This window comes from Primulina huaijiensis, chromosome 8 (assembly GCF_012295235.1).
Source record: "Primulina huaijiensis isolate GDHJ02 chromosome 8, ASM1229523v2, whole genome shotgun sequence".
NCBI classification, from domain to species: Eukaryota; Viridiplantae; Streptophyta; class Magnoliopsida; order Lamiales; family Gesneriaceae; genus Primulina; species Primulina huaijiensis.
The window spans coordinates 22,371,859-22,396,449 of NC_133313.1; the positions used below are offsets into that span (position 1 = coordinate 22,371,859).

The following is a 24,591-nucleotide window of genomic DNA, read 5'->3' on the forward strand; positions in this document are numbered from 1 at the left end:
GGAAGTAAAATGTCAACTGTAAACCACATAATTAATTATTTAGGTGAAATTAACTTGAAAATTGTTAGGTTTGACGTTAACTATCTTAGATGTGATTTAACTATCACAAACATAGGTTAGGTTTATGTTATGATAGGGACAAAGACCAGGCGTTACGGACATAATGTCGGATTTAAAATTCTCTAGTAATCCCCACGACTTCTCTATTTTATTATTTATATCAGCATAATTAATTCCCTCTAATTTTTTGTTATAAAATTCACCAATAATTCCACGTTCTACCAATGACCCTGTACGACGTTTTATTTCCCAATACTCTTTCCCTTTACCCTTGCGTTCACCAAATCATATTGTTATCATCACGTTAACATTCTCATAAATCATTGTTAGTTTCCATCAAATGATTAGACCAGAAAAAGTACAAGACTCGATCTTCTTTTAAATGAAAATGTGATATTTACGTACTCAATTTTTAGATGAAGTTCTTATTAATTAGCAGTTCCGTTAGATTTCCATGCATTTTGTTTGATTGCCATTGATGGTTTTTGTCTTTGATACATTGGTAAAAGGTTAAGTTACTCGTTAATTGCACAAGGAATTCTACAATCGCGAAACCGGTCAACTCTGCTCATATTTACAATAAAAAGTAATACTTTTGGTATAAAAAATAATATGTTTTCATGGATGACCCAAATAAAATATTCATTTCAAAAATTGACCCGTGAGACCGTCTCAAAGGAGTTTTTGTGATTCTTTCGATTACATCACTTATCTTGGGTGGATCTGATTTGTGTTTAAAGCCGGGAAAAGGATGCGAGAGTTTTAATAAATTGACGATTTAATATCTTGAAGAAGACAATTTTTTACATTTATTTTTTTTTTTTGTAAATCACATATAGAATTACAAAAAGGACTTTAATTTAATATGATAGGATCAGTCTAACCCGAGTAAATGAGGTGTTTTGCGGCTTGCTTAAGCAGGCCGATTCCATGCCATATTTACCCATAGCAGAATAAAACCTACACAGTTAACAATATCCTTTATTTTTAATTAAAATTTGAGCAAAGTACAATTGTTTAAGCTCATCAAGGATTGCAAATTTAATAAGGCCATAGTTATTTAGGTCTTCAAATGAGTTGTTTTTGGCCCCCATATTTGACCTATGACATTAGGAGTACAAACAAACTGCTGGGACCAAACCATTTTATAATCATTTGGTTTTACATATAGAATAATATAAGATTCAAGTCAATCCTAATTACTAATTTCCATTCATTCTCTCTTGCCCCAAGTATAAATACATGTAACAGATTTTTTATGTTCCACACCAAAAAAACCAATTCAAATCCTCACCAAGCCCTCCTTTTTCTTCTTTAATTATTAATAACTACAGAATGGGGTCATTTGGTGCTTTTCTTGACGAAGAAACGGAAACTTTGAGCAAAATGTTTTCCTGTGAAGATCCTGATCAATTCTTGCTTCATTTCAACGTCACCAACATTTTCTCCAATAATGGCCTGATCCCATCAAATTTCTTGGCTGATGGATTAAATGATGAGGGTTTGTTCTTTACAAATTTCACTAATTTACAAGAAAGTATCAAGAGCAGTACTGAAATTGGCAGTGCCCTTTTACTTAATCAATTATCAGGCCATGAGCTTTACCACTCTAATGGTTTTAGCTTTGTTCAAGATGTAATTACCAGCAATGCTCATGGAGATACTTATCCGATGGATTACAAAAACGATAACTTAATCGTCCCTGTTTTTACTGATCATATGATGGAAGAAATTCTCCAACTGAAAGCACAAATATGCAATGATCAAGTGGGAAATGCTGGAATTCGTGACACGCTGAATGGTGAATCTTGTGAAGAAATGCAGCTCGAGAAAAAGCATGAAAGATCCGAATTTCAGATTGATCATCAGGATAAGGGTTTTACTGTTCATCAATCCCGCGTGGATAAATTTGAGGACAATCAACCCCAAAGTCCGAGGAAAAGATCTCGGGCTTCAGGAGATGTAAGTATAAGAATTTAGATTAATGGTATTTTTTTCAACAGTGCTTCTATGGCACCATTGGATCCAGCAGGAGGCAATGGCAACGCTGACTCTTTCATATGTTATTATTATTATTATTATTTTGAAAATATAAGTTTTTGAATCCATGTGCCTGTTTTCATCAATTCTTGAACACAGGCAAAGAAAAATAAGACGAATATGCTGTCGAAAAAGAACAAGAAAGCTGTCCAAAACAACAACGATGTCGGAGAAGAGAACAATGGTGGTGTAAATGGACAGAGTTCAAGCAGTTGCAGCTCTGAGGATGATTCAAATGCTTCTCAGGATCTGAATGAAGGGTCGAATTCGGAAGCTAAAAACTCGAAAGGGAAAGCAAGAGCTAGCAGGGGTTCCGCAACTGATCCGCAAAGCCTTTATGCAAGGGTAATTAAAATACTTGACCATCTCAAATTTTCTCAAAATCTTAATATACGGGGTCTGACTTAATTATTATTTTTTTTAAAAAAATGTTAACTAATTGAGTAGGTCTTTTGTGAGACGGTCTCACGAATCTTTATCTGTGAGACGGGTCAACCCTACCGATAATCAAAATAAAAAGTAATACCCTTAGCATAAAAAATAATACTTTTTCATGGATGACCCAAATAAGAGATCCGTCTCATAAAATACGACCCATGAGACCGTCTCACACAAGTTTTTGCCTAACTAATTTTACGTATAAAATATAAAACTTTTTATTCGTTGTGACGATTCCTGTTTGTCCCCATTAAATCCAGTATCTTCTATTTGATATGTTGTCTCTTAACATTCTTCCAAATTCTACAGAGAAGACGAGAGAGAATCAATGAGAGATTGAAGATCTTGCAAAATCTTGTACCTAATGGAACCAAGGTATATTAATTAAATTAAATTAAATTAAATGCGGTAAACTTTTCATTTTATAAAGTACATAAATATGATTAATGATTAAAATTTGCAATACGCATCAGGTTGACATTAGCACAATGCTGGAAGAGGCTGTTAACTACGTAAACTTTTTACAGCTTCAAATTAAGGTAAGCTTAAATATTAATTGGTTCCCACAATATATTTTTTTTCAATTTATCTGTACGATTATTAATATTTCTTAATAATGCGACCATCGAGCTAATTTTTACGTTTGATTCTTGCAGTTGCTAAGCTCGGATGAATTATGGATGTATGCTCCAATTGCATACAATGGAATGGACATTGGCCTTTATCACAAGATTTCTCCAAATCTATGGTCTTAATATTTTTCTGAAACAAACATCAAATTCTGACCTGTAACCAATTTGAGGATATTCTTGTTTCGATCGGCGTCGAGGATTAATTTTAATTTAATGTTTTTTGTAATATTATGAAATAATAATAATAATAACAACAATAAGATTCTTTATTCAAATTTTCCTACAGAAGTGTAATTTGTAAACTTATAATACTCTGTTGAATCATTGCACGTGCACTCGAAGAAATTGAGTAATCTAAGAATTAAAATATCCCAAATTGGTATATTGAGAGATCATGTATCCAATGATTTGGATGCATTTAACTTTTTGGACATGACTATGTGAACTGAATTACGCGGATTTTTGTATAATATTGTTGACATCAAGACGTGATTGAAATTGATAGAGAAATTCAAGGAAGTCAAAAGATATTAGTGGGAAAATTAATTTTAAAACAATGAAGGTTCTTACAGGTTTTTTTTTTAAAAATAAATATTATTGTAAAAATATAACAAGTGGTAAAATTTTGTAAAACTAGTACAATCCGGGACTTACTGTCCCGGATTCAAATTTTTTATTATTTTTTTTCTCGAATCCATGCCAGACTGGCACGGATTCTCAGAATCCATGTCTGCCCGGATTAAAAAAATAATAATAAAAGGGATATCGACGACTGATTATGCAAAACCGTCGCTATTGGCGACGGTTTAACAAAAACCGTCGCTATTGACGACAGTTTTACCAAAAACCGTCGCTAAGAAGAATCCGTGACAGTCTGCCACTGATTCTGAGTCCGTGGCAGAGGATCACGGATTCAATATCCGTGAACCATTAACCTGTGACTCCCTTCTGGTCTTCTGCCTATTTAAATGCGGTGATGCTCTTCATTTTATCACCGAAGCCGAACAACTTAGGAGAAAAAATATTTATTTCGATCACCGAGCATCGAACATTCTTTCCAGCACCGGTCTTCAAACTTTTCCATTTGATTATTAACGTAAGTCTTCTGCATTTTTCAGAATATTAAGAGGTAACAATTTTTTTTTTGTTTAATATATTTTATATTGTTCGTTCATTATACCAGTTTTAAGTTTTAAGTAATAACAATAGTTTTAATATTAATTGTATTATTGGAATTGTAATATTGTAATTTAGAATTTTTGGAATAATAATAACTATACTTAATTTAATTATAATAATTATATTTACGTGATATAGTATTATATCTATACTAATTACAATAATTACAATATTTATATTTAATTTACGTGATATAATATTATATCTACAATATTTACGATATTTAATAACTATACTTAATTTAATTACAATAATTATATTTACTTGATATAATATCTTCAATAATTACAATAATTATATTTAATTTACGTGATATAATATTATATCTACAATAATTACAAAATTTAATTAATATGCTTAATTTAATTACAATAATTATCTACAATAATTACAAAATTTAATTAATATGCTTAATTTAATTACAATAATTATAATATTAATTGTTTTATTAGAATTAGAATATGTATATAAATTACGGACTTTATATTTACGTGAAATTTTATGTATAGTATATGTATAATTATAATATTAATTGTATTATAAATTACGGAGGTTAAAATTACGTGAAATTTTAAAACTTATTCTCAATATGTTTTTTATATACTTTTTGATTTATGTTAATGAGTGATATATTTTAAGAAAAAATGATCTAGTGGCAAAAATATTTATTAGTGACAGGAATTAGCTAATAACCAAACTAAAAATAATAGTAAAATTAAAAAAAAAATGACATGTATATATTATTTTATAACATGTAGTAAATATCTCGGATTAGGATAGAATTGTTCTTATTCTTATTAATAATGTATTTATTATAAGTATATTATTACGAATGTATTTATTATAATTAAATGTTACATATTATGAAGTATTATTGTTTTTTAAAAGAAATTATTTAATCTACAGTAATTAGTTTTATTACGAATTTGTCATCAACAAATACGTTTTCTTTTTTCGAGTCGGACATTTCAAATAAATTTCGTTTAATTTAAAATATGTAGTTAAATTTTGTTGATAAAAAATATAATATTTGTTAAGTAATGATTTTTTGTTTGCAAGATGGCTGAAAATACGGAAAATGTGTTGTATTTGCAGTTATTGGAAGACGTCGAACCTCTTTCAATACACAATTAATACATTCAGACATGTTCGTCGTCATTATCCCTCGTCTCCATCCATCATCATGAGCCAATGACCATTTTTCTTTTGGAATGTTAGACAAATACGTGAAAGTTGCTGCATTATTTGTTCTAATTGCCTCTATTGTCGCATTAAATTTTGCTACTTGGTGTTGTATCCCTGCTTCCCAACATAAGTCTTTCAAGTGAATGTTTTTGAACTTACTGTTGAAATTAGAGCAAACATGCCTCAAACGAAAACGATGAACACCACGAGGAGGCTTGAAGTCAGGGAGATCTTGCACTGCACTTGTTATACCTGCATGTCTATCAGATATAAGGCACACACCACTACACCCTCTGGTAACATGTCGTGCAACATTACTGAGGAACCAATGCCAAGATTCATAATTTTCTTCGTCAACGAAGGCAAATGCTAGCGGCAAAACCTGGTTATTGGCATCCAAAGTTACTGCTATGAGTAGTTTGTGCTTATATTTGGTGTACATATGGGTACCGTGTACACTGATTATGTTGCGACAATGTCGAAAACCATCTATACATGGTTTGAAGGCCCAAAATACAAAGTTTAAAATTTTATGTGGATGGTCATACGGTCGAAGATGCTTCTATTCTAAAATAGTTCATGGATTGTACTTCGACAAAGCTCCTATATATTTAGGAAGCAAATTTACAGAGCTTTCCCGTGTGCCATATATTACCTCCACCGCGCGTTTCAGACTCTGGTATGCCTTAGCATACGATATATCATACCCATATTTTCCTTTAATACTTTCTCGCACATATTTGATCTCGTATGCAGGATCACAACGCACGATTCAAAAAATTGTACTGGCTATCATGTTTACGTCAAGGTTGTGGTGATCTATACCGACTTGGGTAGACATGCATGTGTGATCATCATCATATTTTGTGATCATGAAGTAGCCTAAACTTTTTTTCAACGATGCTCGAAGTCCCCACCCACAATTGCCACCTTCGGACCAGTTCTTGCATTTGACCTTCCAAATTGTCGGAGAACTTTGGACAACGATATATTCACGTCTAAAACCCGAGCAGAAAAATCCTTCACTGAGGCTATTAAATCACCTTTGCTCTTAAAAACCATTTTTACACCGAGCTCTGGCCTTTCAGGATTGTAAAAGTTTGTTCGTGATTCAGAAGGAATACCAAATGAATCTGGAATTTGTTCGTCATAGACTTCATTGAAAAATTGGGGAATTTCACGTAATTGTTGCTCTGGTGCAATAGGAATGTTCTCTGTCATTGTCGCTCCAGACATTAACACACGGGCCGATGTCCCTTCATTTGCATTGTCAACATGATGATCATCTTCTCCGTCACTTGATGTAGCATACAAATCATCATCGGTATTCATTACATGATGCGAACTGTCCCCAAACAAATCATCTTGCTCAGGCATGTGTTCTGTAATTGGGTTGGAATATTTGCATCCACAGTAGAACTATCAAAATGTCTAACATTTGTGGTATTGTCCTCATCAGCCCATGAATTTAAATCCAATTGGCCTGTTCTAGTAGAACCCCATACGACATCAACTCCTGATGGACCCGTGATATGATGGTCCCAACCCCCTGAAGTAAAATCTCATTCTCGTCTTGTATTCATCCCCCATGCATAGTCTTCTTCGGTGTGAGCCGTGATATGGTGATCCCAAGGACCATTGTCGATCCCAGAGTATGTATGAGCTGATTGTTCATCGACGTGATACATAGAAGGTCCCGCTTCATTCAAACCTACTGTTCCCAAACCTTGCGTTATTACTGGCATGACTATATCAAAATCATAATCACTTACGTTCTGTAACACTGGCGATGAATCAACATACTAGTACATGCAATCCAGTGTCGGCAACTCAAACATAAATTGTAGACTATCACTAAAATTCCAAATTGATTTGAAAAGAAATATTGAATAGTAATAAATCACTAAAAAAAATATTAATTTGGGCCTAACAAATATTATATCTTAATCGATCTTGCTAATATTTTGTTAATGGACCAACACGTAAGCCTAATATTTTAGGGCCTAACACTTATGGTATCTGAACCGAACTTGGTAAATTTTTGTTTGCCCAACAGATGAGCCCAATATGATATAGTTTGGGCCTCACACATGGTATCTGAACCGAAAATGCTTTTTTGTTGGACCAACTTGTAAGCCCAATATTTATATTATTTTGGGCCTGATACATGTTATCTGAACCGAAGTCGCTAATTTTTTTTTAGCCACACATAAGCCCAATTTATTATTTATTTGGGCCTCAAATATGGTATGAACCGAACTTGCTAGTTTTTTGTTCGCCAAAACGTAAGCCCAATACGATATTAATTGGGCCTTACATGGTACCTGAACCGAACTTGCTTTTTTTGTTGGAGCAACTCGTAAGCCCAATATTATATAATTTGTGCCTGACACTTATGGTATCTGAATCGAACTCGCTAATTTTTTTATCCCAACACATAAGCCCATATGATATTAATTTGGGCCTCATATGGTTTCTTACTAATATTTTGTTAGCCCAAAACCAAAGCCCAATATTATATTAATTTGTCACTCACACAGATGGCATCTGAACCGAACTTGCTAATTTTTGTTGGCCCAATGCTTTTGTATCAATTTGGGCCTCACACACAATATGAACTCAACTTGCTAACTTTTTGTTGGTTCAACTTGTAAGCCCAATATGATACTAAATTGGGTCTCATGGCACATATGGTATCTGAACCGAACTTGCAGCAGCACACAGGAGAGGAGAGGAGATCATCGTCACTCGTCCATCGCTTCTACTCCGATTTTACTTCATCTTCTGAAACCCTATCGCCAGCATTCAGTATTGGAAGGATGTCTAGTCGACATATACCCCAAATCAGAAACGAGCACAAAAGTTCCCCGAAAACCCAGAAAAAATTTGTTCCAAAGACGGATTTCCAGAAGCTTAACACTCATCAAACGACACTCTCTAGCTCTCTCCGTGCTGGTTCCGCCGCCGCCGTGGATGGAGGTAGCGGTAGGGATGCTGAAATCGCGTCGACTGGCAGAGTTACGAGGGGTGAAAACGGGGAATGGGCGAATAAAAGCTCCGCAGCTGGTAGATTTGTAATTTATTTACCCCAAGATGAGGCGGTTGCTGCGGGACTTCGGGTTGATGATGGTGGATTGGATCCTGTGGAGTCACAGCATGTTGTTGATTTGCTGAATAGGGAGTTGTCTCGTTTGCTCAAACTCGGTCCAAAACAATTTTGGAGAGAAGGTTTTTTTGTGTGTGAATGTTGATGATCGAAATTTGTGTTTTGATGATTTTAGTTGCATGGTGATAGCAAACTGGATTGTTCCGTAATAAATATTTTGTGGTTTAAAAATTTGATATTGATATTTTCTGTACTTTTGGTATGGAACTTTGTGGGTGTTGGTTCCTGAAAACGCTACCATGAGGGATTGTTCTTGTTGCATGTTACTCATTTAATTGAAATTCTTTAAAAGATAGTGTTACTAATTTTGGCGTACAATTTGAATTGTTAAAAACTATTTTAACTGTTATTTAGGAATTTGAATATTGCTTGTGATACTATGAACTTTATCATGATCGCGTCTTCTCTAGGTAACTCAGAATACCAGTAATGGTATTTTAAAAAAAAAAAAAGAACATTGGTTCTGGTTAATTACTTGACGGACAGACCATTGTATAGTCTTTCACTTACTTCCGTTATTTTTTATGTTGGCTATTTTCTTGATATTCAAGCCACGGTTTAGTTTTTAACAACTTCCCTGTTTTTTCAGTGTCTACAGATGAATCATTATATGCTTTCCTTGAAAGCTTTCTGAAATTTAGAAGTCGTTGGTATGATTTCCCATATCATGGAGTCCAAGGAATAGTTGCAGGAGTGATTGTAGATGAATTTGAGCTATGCCGAAGGGTCTTCATGGTCTTGTATCGATTGTATGTTACAATCAAACCCATTTTTATCGTCTGTGCATCTATTATTGCACTGATATGTTTGTTTGGTTCTGTATCTAATGATCATTTTCTTTCGCTTTAGATCTTCAAATCGGGATCCTGGAGCTGAGGCTGCTGATACCCTGAGTCCAAAAGATCATGCTGGTGTGATCATTTTTCGTTCTCCCTGTTATATATAATCCTGTTTACTTAATCGATAAATAGTATAATTCAGTTTTAGATGCCACACACTTGATAATAAAATTTGAAACATGAGCAGTTGATTCCTGGGCGGAGTGACATAAACAACTTCATCAGGTTGCTGTTGGTAACGACACAATCTCATGTCTTGTAATAATAGTATATGTGTGCCATTATGCTCACATGTAGCTGGGGAAATGTCGAATGAGATGAAGCTGGTCGATTTGATATCTTAGCAGCTCAAAGTATCAAGTTCTTAAAGTATTGGAATGACGAAGATGCGTAAGCAGCATATTAGTGACAGCAGGCCATGATCTTGCTTCAATTATCGCTCGATGATCAATGTGCTAACATTTGCTATTTTCTTGAGATAGTTGTTGCTGATCTGGTCTTGTACGCCAGTAATGTATGTCGTATTTTTTTACGATGTATGGAAGGGCTATAGACAATCACGCGGAAATATAAATTTTATATGATTGCAAAACATTACTGTTGTTTTTCTTCTACGTAGACACTCTTTGAATAATTGAGCTACCAGCGCACTTTGTTTACTGATTGTATGTATACTATAGTCCTCTTGCAGAGCAAGAAGCTGCTAGATTTGCCAAAGTTATTAGATATATGTGCAATATATGGTCAAGAAAATGAAGATTTGACCAGAAGATTGGTATGTAGTAAAAACTAAATCGCCCTATAGCTTCTTATGATTTTTTTGGCTTTATTAACTGGCCATTTCGATTTCACTATCTTGATTATCTTGAACATCATGATACTAAATGTTCCTTTGAATTGCATTGATGGCCTGTTTTAAAGTTCTATTTCTCATCATGCTTGTTATAACTGAAGTCGATCCGTTTGAAAATTTGCGACTGTCTTATTAATGAGTGATTTTGCGTTTGTTGAGATTTTAATTTGCTACTTGAATATGTGAATTAAATTGCATTATTGATGATTTCAAATCATGGTCTGCTAATTTTAAATGATTACCAACCGATAGCCTGTCTACAATGCGGCTGTTGCACTTGGTGTTTGTATGTTAGATTAAAAGTTGTGTCTGGTAGTTATGAGCTGAAGAGTGAAGACTGAATTCATAATATGCTCTTGAAAAATAACACCACTGTTAGGATTTCAATATTGTCATGTTCAACATCGATTGAAGCCTTTTTAGTTATGTTGGCCAAAAAAATCTTGTATTCCTGTTCAGAATTACCTAAAAATGAAAGGAAATCACTGAAGTTACTTCCAAGTACGCACTCAGGACTGACTTGTATTGATTTTTATTTTCCAGGTGATGAACGCAATGAAGGCTCAACCCTATCTACAGGATGACTTTCCAGTATTAATGTCCAATTTCCTCAGCATTGTCCGGACCATGTATCAACGATGCGACTCCCATTTGAAGGTACTTTCTTATTTTTTGCAATTTGTCCCCGAAGAATATGCCATGTTGTTAAAGCTAAGTTTTTTGAATCTTGACTGGTTTCTCGTGTCACTTTCAATGCATTGTTGTATATTTTATGTTTGTTATATTATTTAAAATTCCGCTTTCCGTAAGAAGTAGAAGCTTTGAGCTAGCTTGGAATGCCATGATTCCAACTCCTGTGTGGAATTGATATATGTAGAAGTCTCTTTTAATAATTTTACGTAGGAAGTATTAAAAAATACAAGTTGCAGCTGTTTTCCCATTATGAAAATCAAATTCTTTTGGGGTGAGTGGTGACTGTTATGAAAATCCTGTGGCAGCCGGGACGCTTGATTCTCATGCAATCTTGGTTTATGTATAATACCATGAATTCATTTGTATTGCATCTGAAATGTTAACAGCTAATGTTTTATTTGGACCTCTATGTACAGGATCTATTTGGTTCTGGTGGTTTCAAAGACCAAGAATCCAATCGCCTTCGTTTTGACGTTCTAGAGGTAATCTGAAAATGTTTGATGGTCTACATCAATCATCCTCCCTCCTACTTAAAGATGTCAATTTATTTGGTCCTTCAAAAATTGTGATGTCAACCTTACCATAGAGTTGACTTATGTTGGGAATTGTTTTAGTGCTGTTTTCTGTGGCTATTATATCTTCAGATTTTTAGTTTGACTCGTTCCCAGTCTTTAATTTACAGTTTATGGACTTCATAAATGACGCGGTTGTATCATTGGATTCATTTGTCAATGCATATAAACATGCAGCTGTTTTCTTCGCTTCCCCAGTTGAAAGGAGGTTTGATTTTGACATCTGTTTTTTTTTTTTTTTTTTTTTTTTTTTTTTTTTTTTTTTTTNCAAGTTTTCAAAGAATGAACATCATCAAGGTCTATTTTCTGTGCAGTGATGGCAATGAAGAATTGCTCATGACCCTTGCAAGGCTTCATGACTCGCTTCTGCCAGATCTCCAGAGAGGCTTTCATATTGTTTTTGGAGGTGTGAAAGATAGACACCAGGAGATATCGGGAGACATGCTTTCGAACATTCTTATCAGTCTGAAGATGTTATGTTCTAGGATAGTGACATTTGGTTGGAAATTGCTTTATTTCTGTTATCTTAGTGATGATGCATTTGAAAGTAGTGATTCTCCTCCGGTTTTATTGAAGATGTTTCCAGCCAATGTGGAGGACCCTGCGGTTAGGGCAGACATTCTAATACAGTCACTAAAAGATCTCAGTGGAATCCACTCATATGTTTCTGAGGAACGAAGCAGAAATACACTTATCCAAAACATCGAGAAGAATCACAAGATATTGAGTAGGATTCAGTTATTGCAACAGACTGGTAAAAATTTCAATATGGTTTTCATTTATAGTGTGTTCGTGCAAAGCTTAATCATTGATAAATACCTTTCTAGTGAACATCTAAGTTACCTTTTGTATGTCCTTGAGATCCTTGACATAAACCATAACTGTCGTTTAGGTTGGATATCTATGGATAATGAGCAATTCCAGTTTCTTGCTGGGATCATGAAACATCCTCTGGAAACTGATACAAAATTGAAAAGCCATACTCCTGTTCCAGTGACCATTAAAGCGATGCAGACAGACGAAAATGCAGCGATCGTTGAGTCCAAAATCAGTCAGATTAAGGAACTCTTTCCTGATTATGGAAGGGGTTTCTTGGTAGCTTGTCTAGAAGTGTACAACCAGGATGCAGAAGAGGTGATTCAGAGGATCCTTGAAGGAACACTTCACAAAGAACTGCAGAGTCTTGACGCTAAACTAGAAAATATTTCATCACCTAGGGCTGCACCATCTGTCAGCAGGTATGATAAGGGGAAGGGAAAACTAGTAGAATCCATCGAGTCCCCTTCAGATGCTGCGTCATCCAATGTAGCGAAAAATGCTGGAGTGTCTTCCAGTTCATCATCTATTTCTGTTGGAAGATTCATTCGCAAGAATGCAGATGATTTGTCTGATTTTGAGATCCTTGATGCCAAAGATAAAGAACTGGCAAAAACTGCTGTTCTTATTTCACAGCTCGAGTATGAAGATGAGTATGACGATTCTTATGATGATCTAGGGTTGAGCATCTGTGAATCAGTGCTAGAAGAATCCGAGGAAATGGAGGACAAAATGACCTCAAAGAGAGGAGGGTCAACTGAAGCTGATGGTGGCGGCTCAACCTCAATTTCTGACAATTCAAAATGGGGATCACGTAAAAAGCCTCTATTTTATGTCAAAGATGGTAAAAATTACAGCTACAAAGTCGATGGTTCTGTTGCCGTGGCCAATTACAATGAAGCCAAACTGCTTAATCAAGCACAAAAGGAACTTATTTATGGCCTTGGACGAGGGGGAAATATTCCTTTGGGCAGTGTCAAGAAGCTAGAAGAATTGAATGAGCAGCCCATTAATGGACACGCTACTCATGAGGTTGAGGAACAAGTAAGAGGTCGGGGAATTTCCAGGGGTCGAGGAAAGAGGGTTTTCTCGTCGGGTGCAATTAAGAAGGTTTCAGAGTCGAATGAGGAGCAAAATGCAGGGAGAGATACTGATGAGGTTGGAGGTAGGGGTGGTAGGGGTGGAGGGCGCAGAGGCGGAGGAAGAAATCATTATAGACAGGATAGAGCAATGAGGAAGCATTTGTCTGGCATGCCTGGTCATTATAATGCATAAAGTTTATTTTCCACTTTTTTGTGCTAGCCCATAACTAGAATCCGTATTTTAGGTAACAGAGGTTCTGGGATTTGCTGGCTTGGTCTGTTGCACAAACTTCGGCACTTCGCTTATGTAAAGTCTATAGAATACAGTTTAATCATGATAAAGTCTTTTTTTACGTTTTGAACTCTTTTTAACTTTAAGAAGCGTTTAAGCACTATAATATTGTTAGGAACCAAGAATGAACTGTGCTGACTGATTCAAATAGCTCCCAATTGATAAATTTCAAGATTTTATATTACATTGAAATGCATTTTCAGAGAGGTTAAATTAATGTTCATCTTAAGAACTGATTTGATATTTAGATTTATTTTTTTTAACAAAATTCTTATAAAATTTGAAACACTCGTGTGTGTGAATATATATTACTACTCTAGATCGTTTTAACTTCTATAAAAAAACTTTCGTGTTTCGGGTTTCTTAACGTGACTAAAATTATTCTTTATTTAAATCTAGATACAAACTCAAGAACCACATTTTTCGCTCATTACTTGAAATGAAAATTTATTTACCTGTTCGTATAAGATTCATCGTTTTAATTATCAAAATTTCTACATTCGGTTAAATCCATGCACGTGAGAAATTTTAAAAATATTAGCTCTACGATAAACCAAAGAAAAGTTGGAAACGGCAGAAACAGTCCAAGGTGAGTGAACAATAAAGTCAATAATGTAGGCGTAACCGTTAATACAAACTCAAAGTCAGCTTGCAACTTCTAGTAGTATCAAACGTTAAAGACAGAAAGATGATGAACAGACGAAGATAATCCCATACTCAGCAGGTTTTGGTTGTGGTATATCCTCTGCTTCTTTGAGTTACAAGGCAGCAGCTAAAATATCTCTTGCGTCCGGAAATATATTTCTCAAGAATGCAATTAAATATTTAAACGCTTTCTTCAATATATAAAGATATTCGAGAGTGATTTAATCATCAGCAAAGGCAACTGCATAGTGGCCGGAGTTCTTATCCTGCAAATAATTGAGTAATAGCAAATAGAATCTATGAAAAGAGGCTTTGATAACATTAACATAGTATTGAATTTGCATGATGAACAGAAACAAAAAGGTGAATATGAAAGCAGGTAAACAAACAAGATTACCAGATGTAATTATATTACTTTATGCACAATGCCAATTTTTTAGTAATAAACAAACAAGATTACCCGGGGAAGAGACAGATCAAAGTGAAAACATCCAGAGCGAAAATGTGACTTAAAGAAAATGAAGTACCTGAGATAACATCCTCTGTTTGTTCAGTAATTGCGTTCTTGCCTTGTTAAGGGCAGAGTTAGGAGACTTGTACATCCTCTGTCAAGTAAGAAGCAAAAAAGAACATTTGACAGCACAAAGAAGTAAATGGCAAGGATTGACAGATGAGCAAAATACCATGCTCTACAAGAAATAATGACAGCCCAACTCCACAATATAATAGATTTTAAATAACTGAAATAACAAAGCAAAATAATCCAACATCAAGTTGAATCAATTCCGCAACGAATAAAAATTTCTGCAACCAGGGGTTCCAGAGTTTGGTGTCAAAAACTTGCTTCAACAAAATGCAGATACGTAGGTTATCAGCAAACCATGAAGATTTGGGTAAGACTGCTTCCTAACAATCACAATCTATGACAAACATTATCAATCAATTTAAAGATGAGACAACATAAATACTAAACCACAACAGAAGGAAACAGCTTCGAGAATGTAATATCAGACAAACCTTTTCACCATTTGACATACGATTCTCAACTCCTGAAAGTAGCTTTTTCTTAGGCGTGAAACCAAGGACATCTTGTAGAAAATGATTTTCCTATAAAAACAAGAGAAATAAACCAATGGATAATCTCTGTGAAGGTAGAGTGCATAGCAGGCCTTCACAAATCCAGACAGAATTTTACCTGCATGTGCTTCACAAATCCTCCACCAAGAAAATGCTTCAAGAAGTTTAGCTATCAATCACAAAGATTAGAAAAGGTCAATCTCGAAAAGATATCACGTTGGTATAAGCTTCCAAGGAGATAATAAAAACCTGTATCAATTCAGCCCATGTGCATGTATTTAAGGAATCTCCACCAATCTTCATTGACATTTCAGGCGTATAACCATCCTGATGCATTATTAATTTTTTGTGTTGATATTCAAATTAATATGTTCAACAATAGCTGCAATATGAAGCAGATTAAATTAAGTAAACGACCTCAAGAAAATCCAGAATATCTCGAAATGTGTTCCTCTGACTATTGAGATCTTTCTTGGCAGAACCTTTACCACCTGCCTCAGAAGAGAGGCTTCTCACTTGATTAAGAATTTTATTTCTTAACCCATGTATTGACATTAATTTTCGAGAATCATTCACATTATCAACAGAGTTGTCGTCGGAGATTTTAGCATCGCTGCAGAATTTCTCCAGGCTCCCTATCTCAAAAATTAAAGCAAGCGCTTCACCGACAGCAATTCGTAGTGATCTGTCATCCTTATCCAGCAGACTAGAAAGATAGGTGATTGACCTACATTATTTTCAAGAGAGGGCATTGGAACTTAATTACAAGTAGATATAATGATAAAAAAATTCAAGCTAAACATAAAATGTCACTAACTCTTGCCAACTTTTTGGGTTCAGAGTTCGTCCATTCATGGTGGTAAGAAGAAATGACCAGGCAGAGACGACCATCGTTATCATAGCCAGAGAAGGTTTGGCAGCAGCAACCTACAGTTTCAAAACGTAACAAACAGAAACAGTAAAAATTGTATGACTGAGAAACAACTGAACTGCATCCTGTAATTACTGAATTTTTATGAACATATGCGAGTGCACACAATGCAGCACAAGCAAAGATATCCAACCCAAAATAATAAATCATACATACATTGGGACCCAATTTCGGATGAGCCACTTGCCACATTATTTGCATAGATTTCTCAGTTTCCTCTGGTTCTTCGCCACCAACAAATGTAATAACAGCCAAACATTCAAGCAACTGTAATTATGCCAGCATGTTTCCACAAAAATTAGTTCAGGTATCAGTAAAATGGTAAGAAAACAATCAGGAGGTAACATTTTGCATACCGAGGATAATTTAACTACTTCAGGCCGAGTTTTAAGAGCCTCTAATATAGGAGACATTGATTCTTCCAATATTTCTTGTGCTTTGCCCCCGGGGCCTGTGGTCAGTGCTAAAAGTCCTAGAAGTAGATGCACAATGAATAAAAGTAAGCCTCCTATTAAGCTCCCAGATTAAGGATGATTATACCAAGGATATGAGAAACACCTATCATATGAGACGCCAAAGCAATCTCCTTAGCTGAACCCTTCTTGATTGAATTCAAGCATTGGTGAAGTAATGTAGCAAACCTATAAAGAGAAAAATATTCTTGAACCTAAATACAATCATCATAGGAAAAAAGGAACATTAAAACTTCGATGAAAGACCAAATTTCAATCCCTGAACACGTATTAACCCTTAGCCAACTGCTGAAACTTTTCAAGACAGGGAAGAATTTCATCCAGCAAACAAAAATTGAAACCGATAAGAGGAATAAATGAAAACTTAAAAAAGTTTCAAAGCATATCATACGATCATCAACTCGGTGTCATGTTTGTCATGTCTCATATCAATGAATGCTCCCTTTGCTGAACTATGAACTCAACCGGACTAATTTATTGTATAGATTCCTTGCCAATTTAGATACAATGAAACTTCAAATATTTAAATTCAACATGTTATTTATTGGTGTATCTATTTCTATTTTACGTAAGTTCAACATACCACTCATTATTGCGATATAGAAATAATGTTGAATCTGCTAGTAATTGTTGTGTTCATTGACCAATCAACAACACCAATAGATGATTCACGATGGAACACTCATGTTTTGACAATAGGTAAAAAAAGACAATCAAAATATTAGAAATGCTAATGAGCTAAATATTATAACACCAGAATCAAAGAATAAGCATACTTCTTTTCAACAAACTCAAGCTCCAAGCTGTTATTAAAGGCTTCAATTATTGATGACAAAGCCTTTTCCCTAGTCGACCCTCTGAAAACAAAAATAAAAAACATGTTTGTAAGTGTTCTATAGCTCCTTCCTTCGGTCTAGTGCTGTGTTTCAATGAATCCATTTACCAATCATTAAATCTATGCAGACGGCTGAAGATGATAGTTCATGTATTCACACCCATTTATTTTAATACCAAAATAATCAAATAACGAAAAAAAATATCAAACTACCTCTTCTCATACAAAGCGTCCAAGCATTGATCAAGAAAAGTCTCTGTATCCACCTGTACTTCCTCAACTCTAGACATCAACATGTTATCTGTTTGCACAGTTGACGATGAACTTACACTGTCGGCATCATCACCATCCAGCATTGCAGCACTCTTTTTCTGAGAATTTCCTAAAAAATCCATACATAAAATAAATTATCAATTTCCGTACGCTGGCATAGATACCAAATGCTCCACAACAATAGCGACATTAGTTTATTAGAAAACGCAAAGATTAGACTTTGCATAGTTATATAAGCTTCTAAACCAAATCTTTGACGCATAAATAAAAAAAGATCAAGAATTAGAAACAGCCAGTCAAACCACTTCTTTGATGAGTTTAAACGCGTCACTCATGAATGAACAAAAATTTTCAGTCAATGGATGACACACTACACCATAACCAGAAGAATCAAGAATAATAATTCAAATAATTCCAAAAAAAAAAAACAGCGATAAAGACCTAATTTTCTACGAGTTGAAAAAATTCGACCCGATTATACCACGGCAGGACTGAAAACAGTCCGAAAAAGAAAAAAACTTACTTCTACCCATGATGCAGTGAAAACTCCTTGATCAATGAGATTACTCGAATCGACGTTAGAAGGAAGAAATACAGTATTTATCAAAAATCAAACGATGAAATTGAACGATCGAAAGGAGAAAATCGGCGAGCTTGAATTGCGAATAGCGCGAATACACTGTGCGAAACAACTGATAATTGGAACCGGAAACCAATTTATCCATGAATTTTTTTTCGGGGGATTTGGGAGGAAGTTTGATTCTTGTCTTGGGAGAAATTTTGCGGTTGTGCAGAGACACACGGAGGAAATACTGGACAATTGAAAGAAAACAGATTATTTATACGACTTTCACCTATTAGGGCCTGTTTGGTGGATACTTATTTACTTAAAGAATCACAATTTCTTTTTCTTTTTTTGAAAGAATTAAAGAATCGCAATTAATTTTCGTATAAATGAAATTTTCTCTATAAATATCATATATACATATTAACTTGAAATACTCGATTATAATTTTTATTTTTTAAAAAAATAGGATTTTGAAGGGATGTGATTTTACAAAGCTACTATCTTCCTTTTCTCAGGCCAAACGCGGATTTATTCAAAGATGGGTGGTTTGGAATATTCGTGCAGTGTGGAGGGGAACGGAAATGTGCTGGAGAGATGATGACGTGGATAAATCTTCACCGTTGTTTTGGTTTTGTCGGAGCCTATCCTGACATGACGATATGCGGAAGGAAAAGTCGCGTTTTGTTTCGGATCACGTTGTTTCTTTAACACGATTATAGGCCAAGCCTCTCTTTTTGGGTTACCACTTGATTATATCAAAAACTTTTAAAAAATATGAAATAAGATTCGAAAAATCTAGTTATAAAAAATTTATGATAATAAGTTAACTAAAAAATTCATCCATATCCACCGTAGCAAATTAATGTAACATAAAAATGGAACAAAGTGAACAACTGTTTAATTAATTTATTATATTTATATACTGAATTTTTTATATATATGAAAATTGTGTTGTGCTTAGAAAATATTCTTCGCTATTTTTTATTTTCAAAAGTTAAGTTCCATTAGTTCTTCATATAAAGGAGTAAAGCCATTAAAAATAGAATACAAATACAAATACAAATACTTTGAGGAGAATAATGAAGAGATGGGAAAAGGTCAATTTCAGTCCAATATGTACTTAGTTGTGAAATTTTTAATCATATATCTTTTGTTTAATTAATTATGGTCTATAAATATGTGTCAACGATCGATTTTCGTCATTCTCCTCTAATCATATAATTAAATGAATAATATCATTATTAAATTTTTATAATTACGTGATCAAAATAATTCTTCATGCCATGCACCGATGTAGATGTACATATAAATAACAATGTAATTATACAAATTTAACAATGATATTAGTTATTTATTTGTATAAATAATTATGAAGAAATGACTAAATTGATAATCAAAATATAATTATAGAATTATAATAAATTAAAAAATATATATGAATAAAAATATCATAATCCAATAGTTATTAACTAAAATTAACATTTTGCTGCTAGCTTGTAAATGTGACGAGATTTCGATCACTAGGTCAAAAGGGTTGATATATACATTCTATTTTGTTTTATCTACACTCAACTTTTATGTGTAGAATATGTGTCAAATTTATTCACTATATAATGTAAATATCAACTATATGTTTGCAACTAGACCAACACTTCCTTAATTACAAATGTATTATATTTCATTTGGAGTTCTCTTTGATTTCAAATACGCTTGGCATGGTTAGTTTTCAAACAAAAAATTTGACTTAGGTGGTAATTTTGCTAACTGTCCCATTTTATTCGAAATTATATTTTCCATACAAGAGTCTGCCGGCTCCTCCATCTAAGGTGACATCACCAATGACGGATAAAAGGATAAAAGCTAACCATCAACACCCATGCAGGAAGCAAGACTGCGTGATGCATGGGTACGTAGTTAAAAACAGTTGGGAGGCAAGGCTATCTTTTCATTTTGGTATTGTTCACGAAACAAACAAATTTTTTGTTAAAAAGAAACTTCGTAAAAGCTTAGCACATTTGACTGATGAATGAATACAAAAGGGCAGAAAACATCCCCATTAAATCATATTGGCACTGCATGCAACTAGAAAAAAAAACATATATAAAACCAGCATCTTCTGGGACACGTCTAGATGCATGCAATATTCCTCCTTTTTCAAATGAAATGTCTCAAATTTATTAATATGTATGTACATATATACAATATTTTGTTATACTATAACGACGAACTTTTTAAGAATAATCAGGCAATGATATGTGGAAGCATAAAAGACATAACAACACAAACCCTAGCTAGTCATCACGTACAATAACCACTGTTGTTTAGTAAGTATTCATACATTAGAGACAAGAAGTCTTTCTTACACATCATAATGTAACATTTACATATTGTAAATAAACGAGGAAATTGTTACTAGAAAATTGCTAGCTAGCTCACCAAATAAATTAATCATAATCCATTACTCATAATCATGCCTTGATTCATGGCCGGGCTTGAATTATGTCTCCCATAGATCCCTCAAGCATGTAAGAACGAAAATAAATCTCTGGATAGAGATACATATCATGAACTTGATTCTGTATCGGAATTCCCATGATATCACCAATTTGTTCCATGTTAGGTTCCCAGGAAGAAGCCAATTCACCATATCCTACGTTCTCCACAAGATTCTCAGCACCAGTCGTTGTGTGAACAGATCTTGGAACTTCGAGTGAAGTCTCATTATTTTTAGCAGTACCACTCTCAGCCGTCAAATCTCTGGATTCATTGTTTCCAAACAAACTTTTCATGAACTTCATTTCATCATCACAGGTCTCGAAGGCGAAATAAGATGTCGAATCACCATCTTCGTTTGAAGTACTAGACGTCCCAACCGGGGGAGATATTTCATGTGGATTATTGCTGTTAGGTCTTGTAGCAACAATGTTAATATTGCTGGATCCATTATTGTTGAAGTACTTTTTCTTGATGTATTCTTCAAGTAAGATTGAGGGCATTTTCCCATTAAGCCCTTGATCTATTGATCTCTTGAGTTTTCTCTTTGAATTTTGCTTCCTTTTGGTGGCATTCCAATGATTCTTAATCGAATTTTCAGTCCTTCCCGGAATACATTTTGCTATTTCTGCCCATTTGTTTCCAACCCTTTCATGAGCCTCAATGAAAAGTTTCTCTTCTTCATCACTCCAAATATCTTTCTGTAAAAATTCACTAAAATTTTTTATTAAATAGAATTTTGTACAAGGAAAAAAAACATGAAAATGAAGGGAACGGTCTCCAAGAAAATCTCTACAATGGACATTAAAGTTAGTGCCCCTTTGTAACAAACTTTGATTCCTTGTCGGTTAAAAGCTTTTACAGTCCCATTAACTAATTTAAGAATGGAGCAGAACATGAAATTGTATCCGGAAAATGCGTGCTTCAAACCCTACATTCACAGAAAAGATTGACTGAAAATATGTGTGATTTCGTGCTTTTTTATGTACGTGCGTGTAAACACAAAGCCCTAAAAATTTATCTTATATATACACCATCAGTTTACAACAGTACACTAAATCGGCGAACTCTGAACATACAAAACCCATATGCCCAGTAAAATAATTTCAGATCTGTCAATAAGCTGTCAAAAATCTAATAAAAACACAAAATCCTGAATGTATAGACTTGAGTTACCTGCCTAAAATAAGAAAGATTTGTTAAGACTGCTGCCACGAATTCTGATAATTAGATTTAAAGTTTATGATATATAGGAGAAACAAACTAAAAATCAACAGGAAAAACACAAAATAGTACAAAATGATTTAGTAAGAAAAAGAAGAACAAGAAATGTTGTGGGGACAAAAATAACCTTGATATCGGGACGCAGATGATTATGCCATCGTTCCCTACACTGTTTCCCTATTCTTCCCTCCATTTTATCAGCTATCAAAGCCCATTTTCTCAATCCATATTGCTTCACCAACTTGATCAGTCTCCTGCATGGATCCAATCCAAAAGTTTTCTACTTTTAAAATAACTTTAGCTTATGATCATCTAATATTATATTTATGAAAAACGCATGTATTCCTTTAAACAAGAAAAATCATGAAACTCTACCTGTCTTCCTCTTCGGACCATTGACCCTTGATCCACTTTGGTGTACCAGAAGAGCCACCTTTATCCGTACTTTTCACATGATCTGAACTCTCTTCTGCTAATTCGACAATGTTAGCATTTGAGTCAAAAAATTCGTTCACAAATCCAGTGTCTTGTCCAAAACTCCGGTCCAAAACCCCGTCTGTCGAGTTAATGGTTGCACCAAAACCAGAAGAAAAGTTGGAAGAAACATTTGGATTACTTATAATACAAGTGTTGAACAAGGTTTCTTGATCAGAAAAATTATTTTGATCCCACAAAAACTTATCAATGGCAGTAAATGGGGGGCTAGGTTGAATCAAAGAAATTGAACTGTTTCCCAAATTTCCATGGAAAAATCCCCGTCTTCCACCACCTTCCATGAATGAGAGAATAAATCAAGAACTAATTATATGCAAACAAAAAAGCTTTCCTCAAAGGAAAGTTTGCATTTTCTTTGAACACAGTTCGCAGTACTGCAAAAGTGGGAGAATTGAGCTTTCAGTAAGCCTTGTACCGAGCTGCATGCAATCACAGCCTTTGATTTGAGAACTATCCAAGGGTTGAGAATTTGAGCAGACAGAGAAAGAAATGGAGAGACTAGTGGGTCGTCATTAAATTACTATTATTCAATTGCAGAGTAATACCGGTATTAATTATGAGCTTTTTGTTTTTCTTTTAAAAGTAAGTGCACATATTTTCCAATTCTAACCATTTTCATATGTTTTCTTTCTTCTTACAAAGTATATGCATAATCCTTTTGTGATGCTACCTACTACATGGAATTCATATACATACATACATATATATGTGTGTATGTGTGTGTGTATAATTGACGACGTTAACAATATATATGAAAATATTATGAAATATAGATATTCGCTTGTGTTAAGTTAATTAAGGAAAAAAGGTATTAGAATTTCTAATATTACAAAGATCAAGAAATTTGGATTAACATATTGCAGTACGTCACACTCGAATACTCTTTTATATAGAAAGATATATATTAATCAGCAGGCACCATCATCACATGCATCACACACATTGAATGTTAAGATTATGGAAAGTTTTAAATGTTTACAAACTTATATTAATTATTTCTGAATGATATTATGGCCAGTCAAGACAAATATAACATGCTCTGTGGTAAAAACATAAGTTTTAAAATCATGAGTTGTAATTCAGTGAGTATTTTACAGATTCACATTTTTACATTGTGAGTGAAACTATTAATCATATAAAATGTTGACAACATTATATATATTAGCCAAGATTAAAGTGGGATGTTTTTGTGCTTTTATGGTCATTAAGTTTGGGAGGAAATGAGGGAGGACTCTAAGCCTCATCTTAAAGGCTGTGTCAATGTGAATTGTTAATTATATATAGTATGAAACGAGCTTATTAGGTGAAAATAATTCATTGAGTAACAAAGTGACAAAGATTCTTCGTTCGTTTTCGAAAGTTTGTTCGGTTCAATTTCAACAAATTAAATGTTATTCCAAAAAGTAATTCAAATCATTTTAAGATTTATGATTAATTCAGTACCATGTTATTCGTTAGTTATAATGACACACGTGTTTTTGTTTTGCGTAAGAAATTGGAAATTTTTTTTTTGTATTCAGAAGGTCATTGTTTTATTATAATTTTTCTATCTATCCAAGAAAGAAAAATTTTGGTCAAACTTGTTAGATCAGATCGGTCACAAAGTAGATAAATTATGAAAAAATATATATATATAAAAAAAAAACTAGTTTATTTTTTTCTCCCTGGGAATTTAAATACTTTAATATGATCATAAGAATTTAATGTCCAAAAAAAATCTAAAAAATAAC

The 24,591-nt window shown here is 34.0% G+C and overlaps 3 protein-coding genes across 3 annotated transcripts; 2 read left to right on the forward strand and 1 right to left on the reverse strand.

The window, feature by feature from the left end:
- Positions 1 to 1,342: 1,342 nt before the first annotated feature.
- On the forward strand, positions 1,343 to 3,356 carry LOC140982184 (uncharacterized). The gene is made up of 5 exons (XM_073448600.1): positions 1,343 to 2,022; positions 2,200 to 2,445; positions 2,848 to 2,913; positions 3,012 to 3,077; positions 3,195 to 3,356. The coding sequence occupies exons 1-5, from the start codon at positions 1,396 to 1,398 to the stop codon at positions 3,291 to 3,293; spliced, it is 1,104 nt and encodes a 367-aa protein (XP_073304701.1). The 5' UTR covers positions 1,343 to 1,395; the 3' UTR covers positions 3,294 to 3,356.
- A 4,871-nt stretch (positions 3,357 to 8,227) lies between these two features.
- Positions 8,228 to 13,974, forward strand: LOC140982522 (uncharacterized). Its single transcript, XM_073449064.1, has 9 exons — positions 8,228 to 8,762; positions 9,290 to 9,449; positions 9,550 to 9,611; positions 10,220 to 10,314; positions 10,936 to 11,049; positions 11,502 to 11,567; positions 11,768 to 11,865; positions 11,972 to 12,411; positions 12,550 to 13,974. The coding sequence occupies exons 1-9, from the start codon at positions 8,354 to 8,356 to the stop codon at positions 13,746 to 13,748; spliced, it is 2,643 nt and encodes an 880-aa protein (XP_073305165.1). The 5' UTR covers positions 8,228 to 8,353; the 3' UTR covers positions 13,749 to 13,974.
- Positions 13,975 to 14,437: 463 nt separating this feature from the next.
- On the reverse strand, positions 14,438 to 18,903 carry LOC140983307 (uncharacterized). The gene is made up of 13 exons (XM_073450295.1): positions 18,605 to 18,903; positions 18,022 to 18,190; positions 17,750 to 17,830; positions 17,059 to 17,141; positions 16,857 to 16,972; positions 16,657 to 16,767; positions 16,387 to 16,496; positions 15,987 to 16,296; positions 15,819 to 15,896; positions 15,688 to 15,738; positions 15,510 to 15,599; positions 15,020 to 15,097; positions 14,438 to 14,758 (listed from the first exon to the last, which is right to left on the reverse strand). Exons 1-13 carry the CDS (start codon positions 18,612 to 18,614, stop codon positions 14,714 to 14,716), a joined length of 1,332 nt encoding a protein of 443 aa, XP_073306396.1. The 5' UTR covers positions 18,615 to 18,903; the 3' UTR covers positions 14,438 to 14,713.
- Positions 18,904 to 24,591: the final 5,688 nt, after the last annotated feature.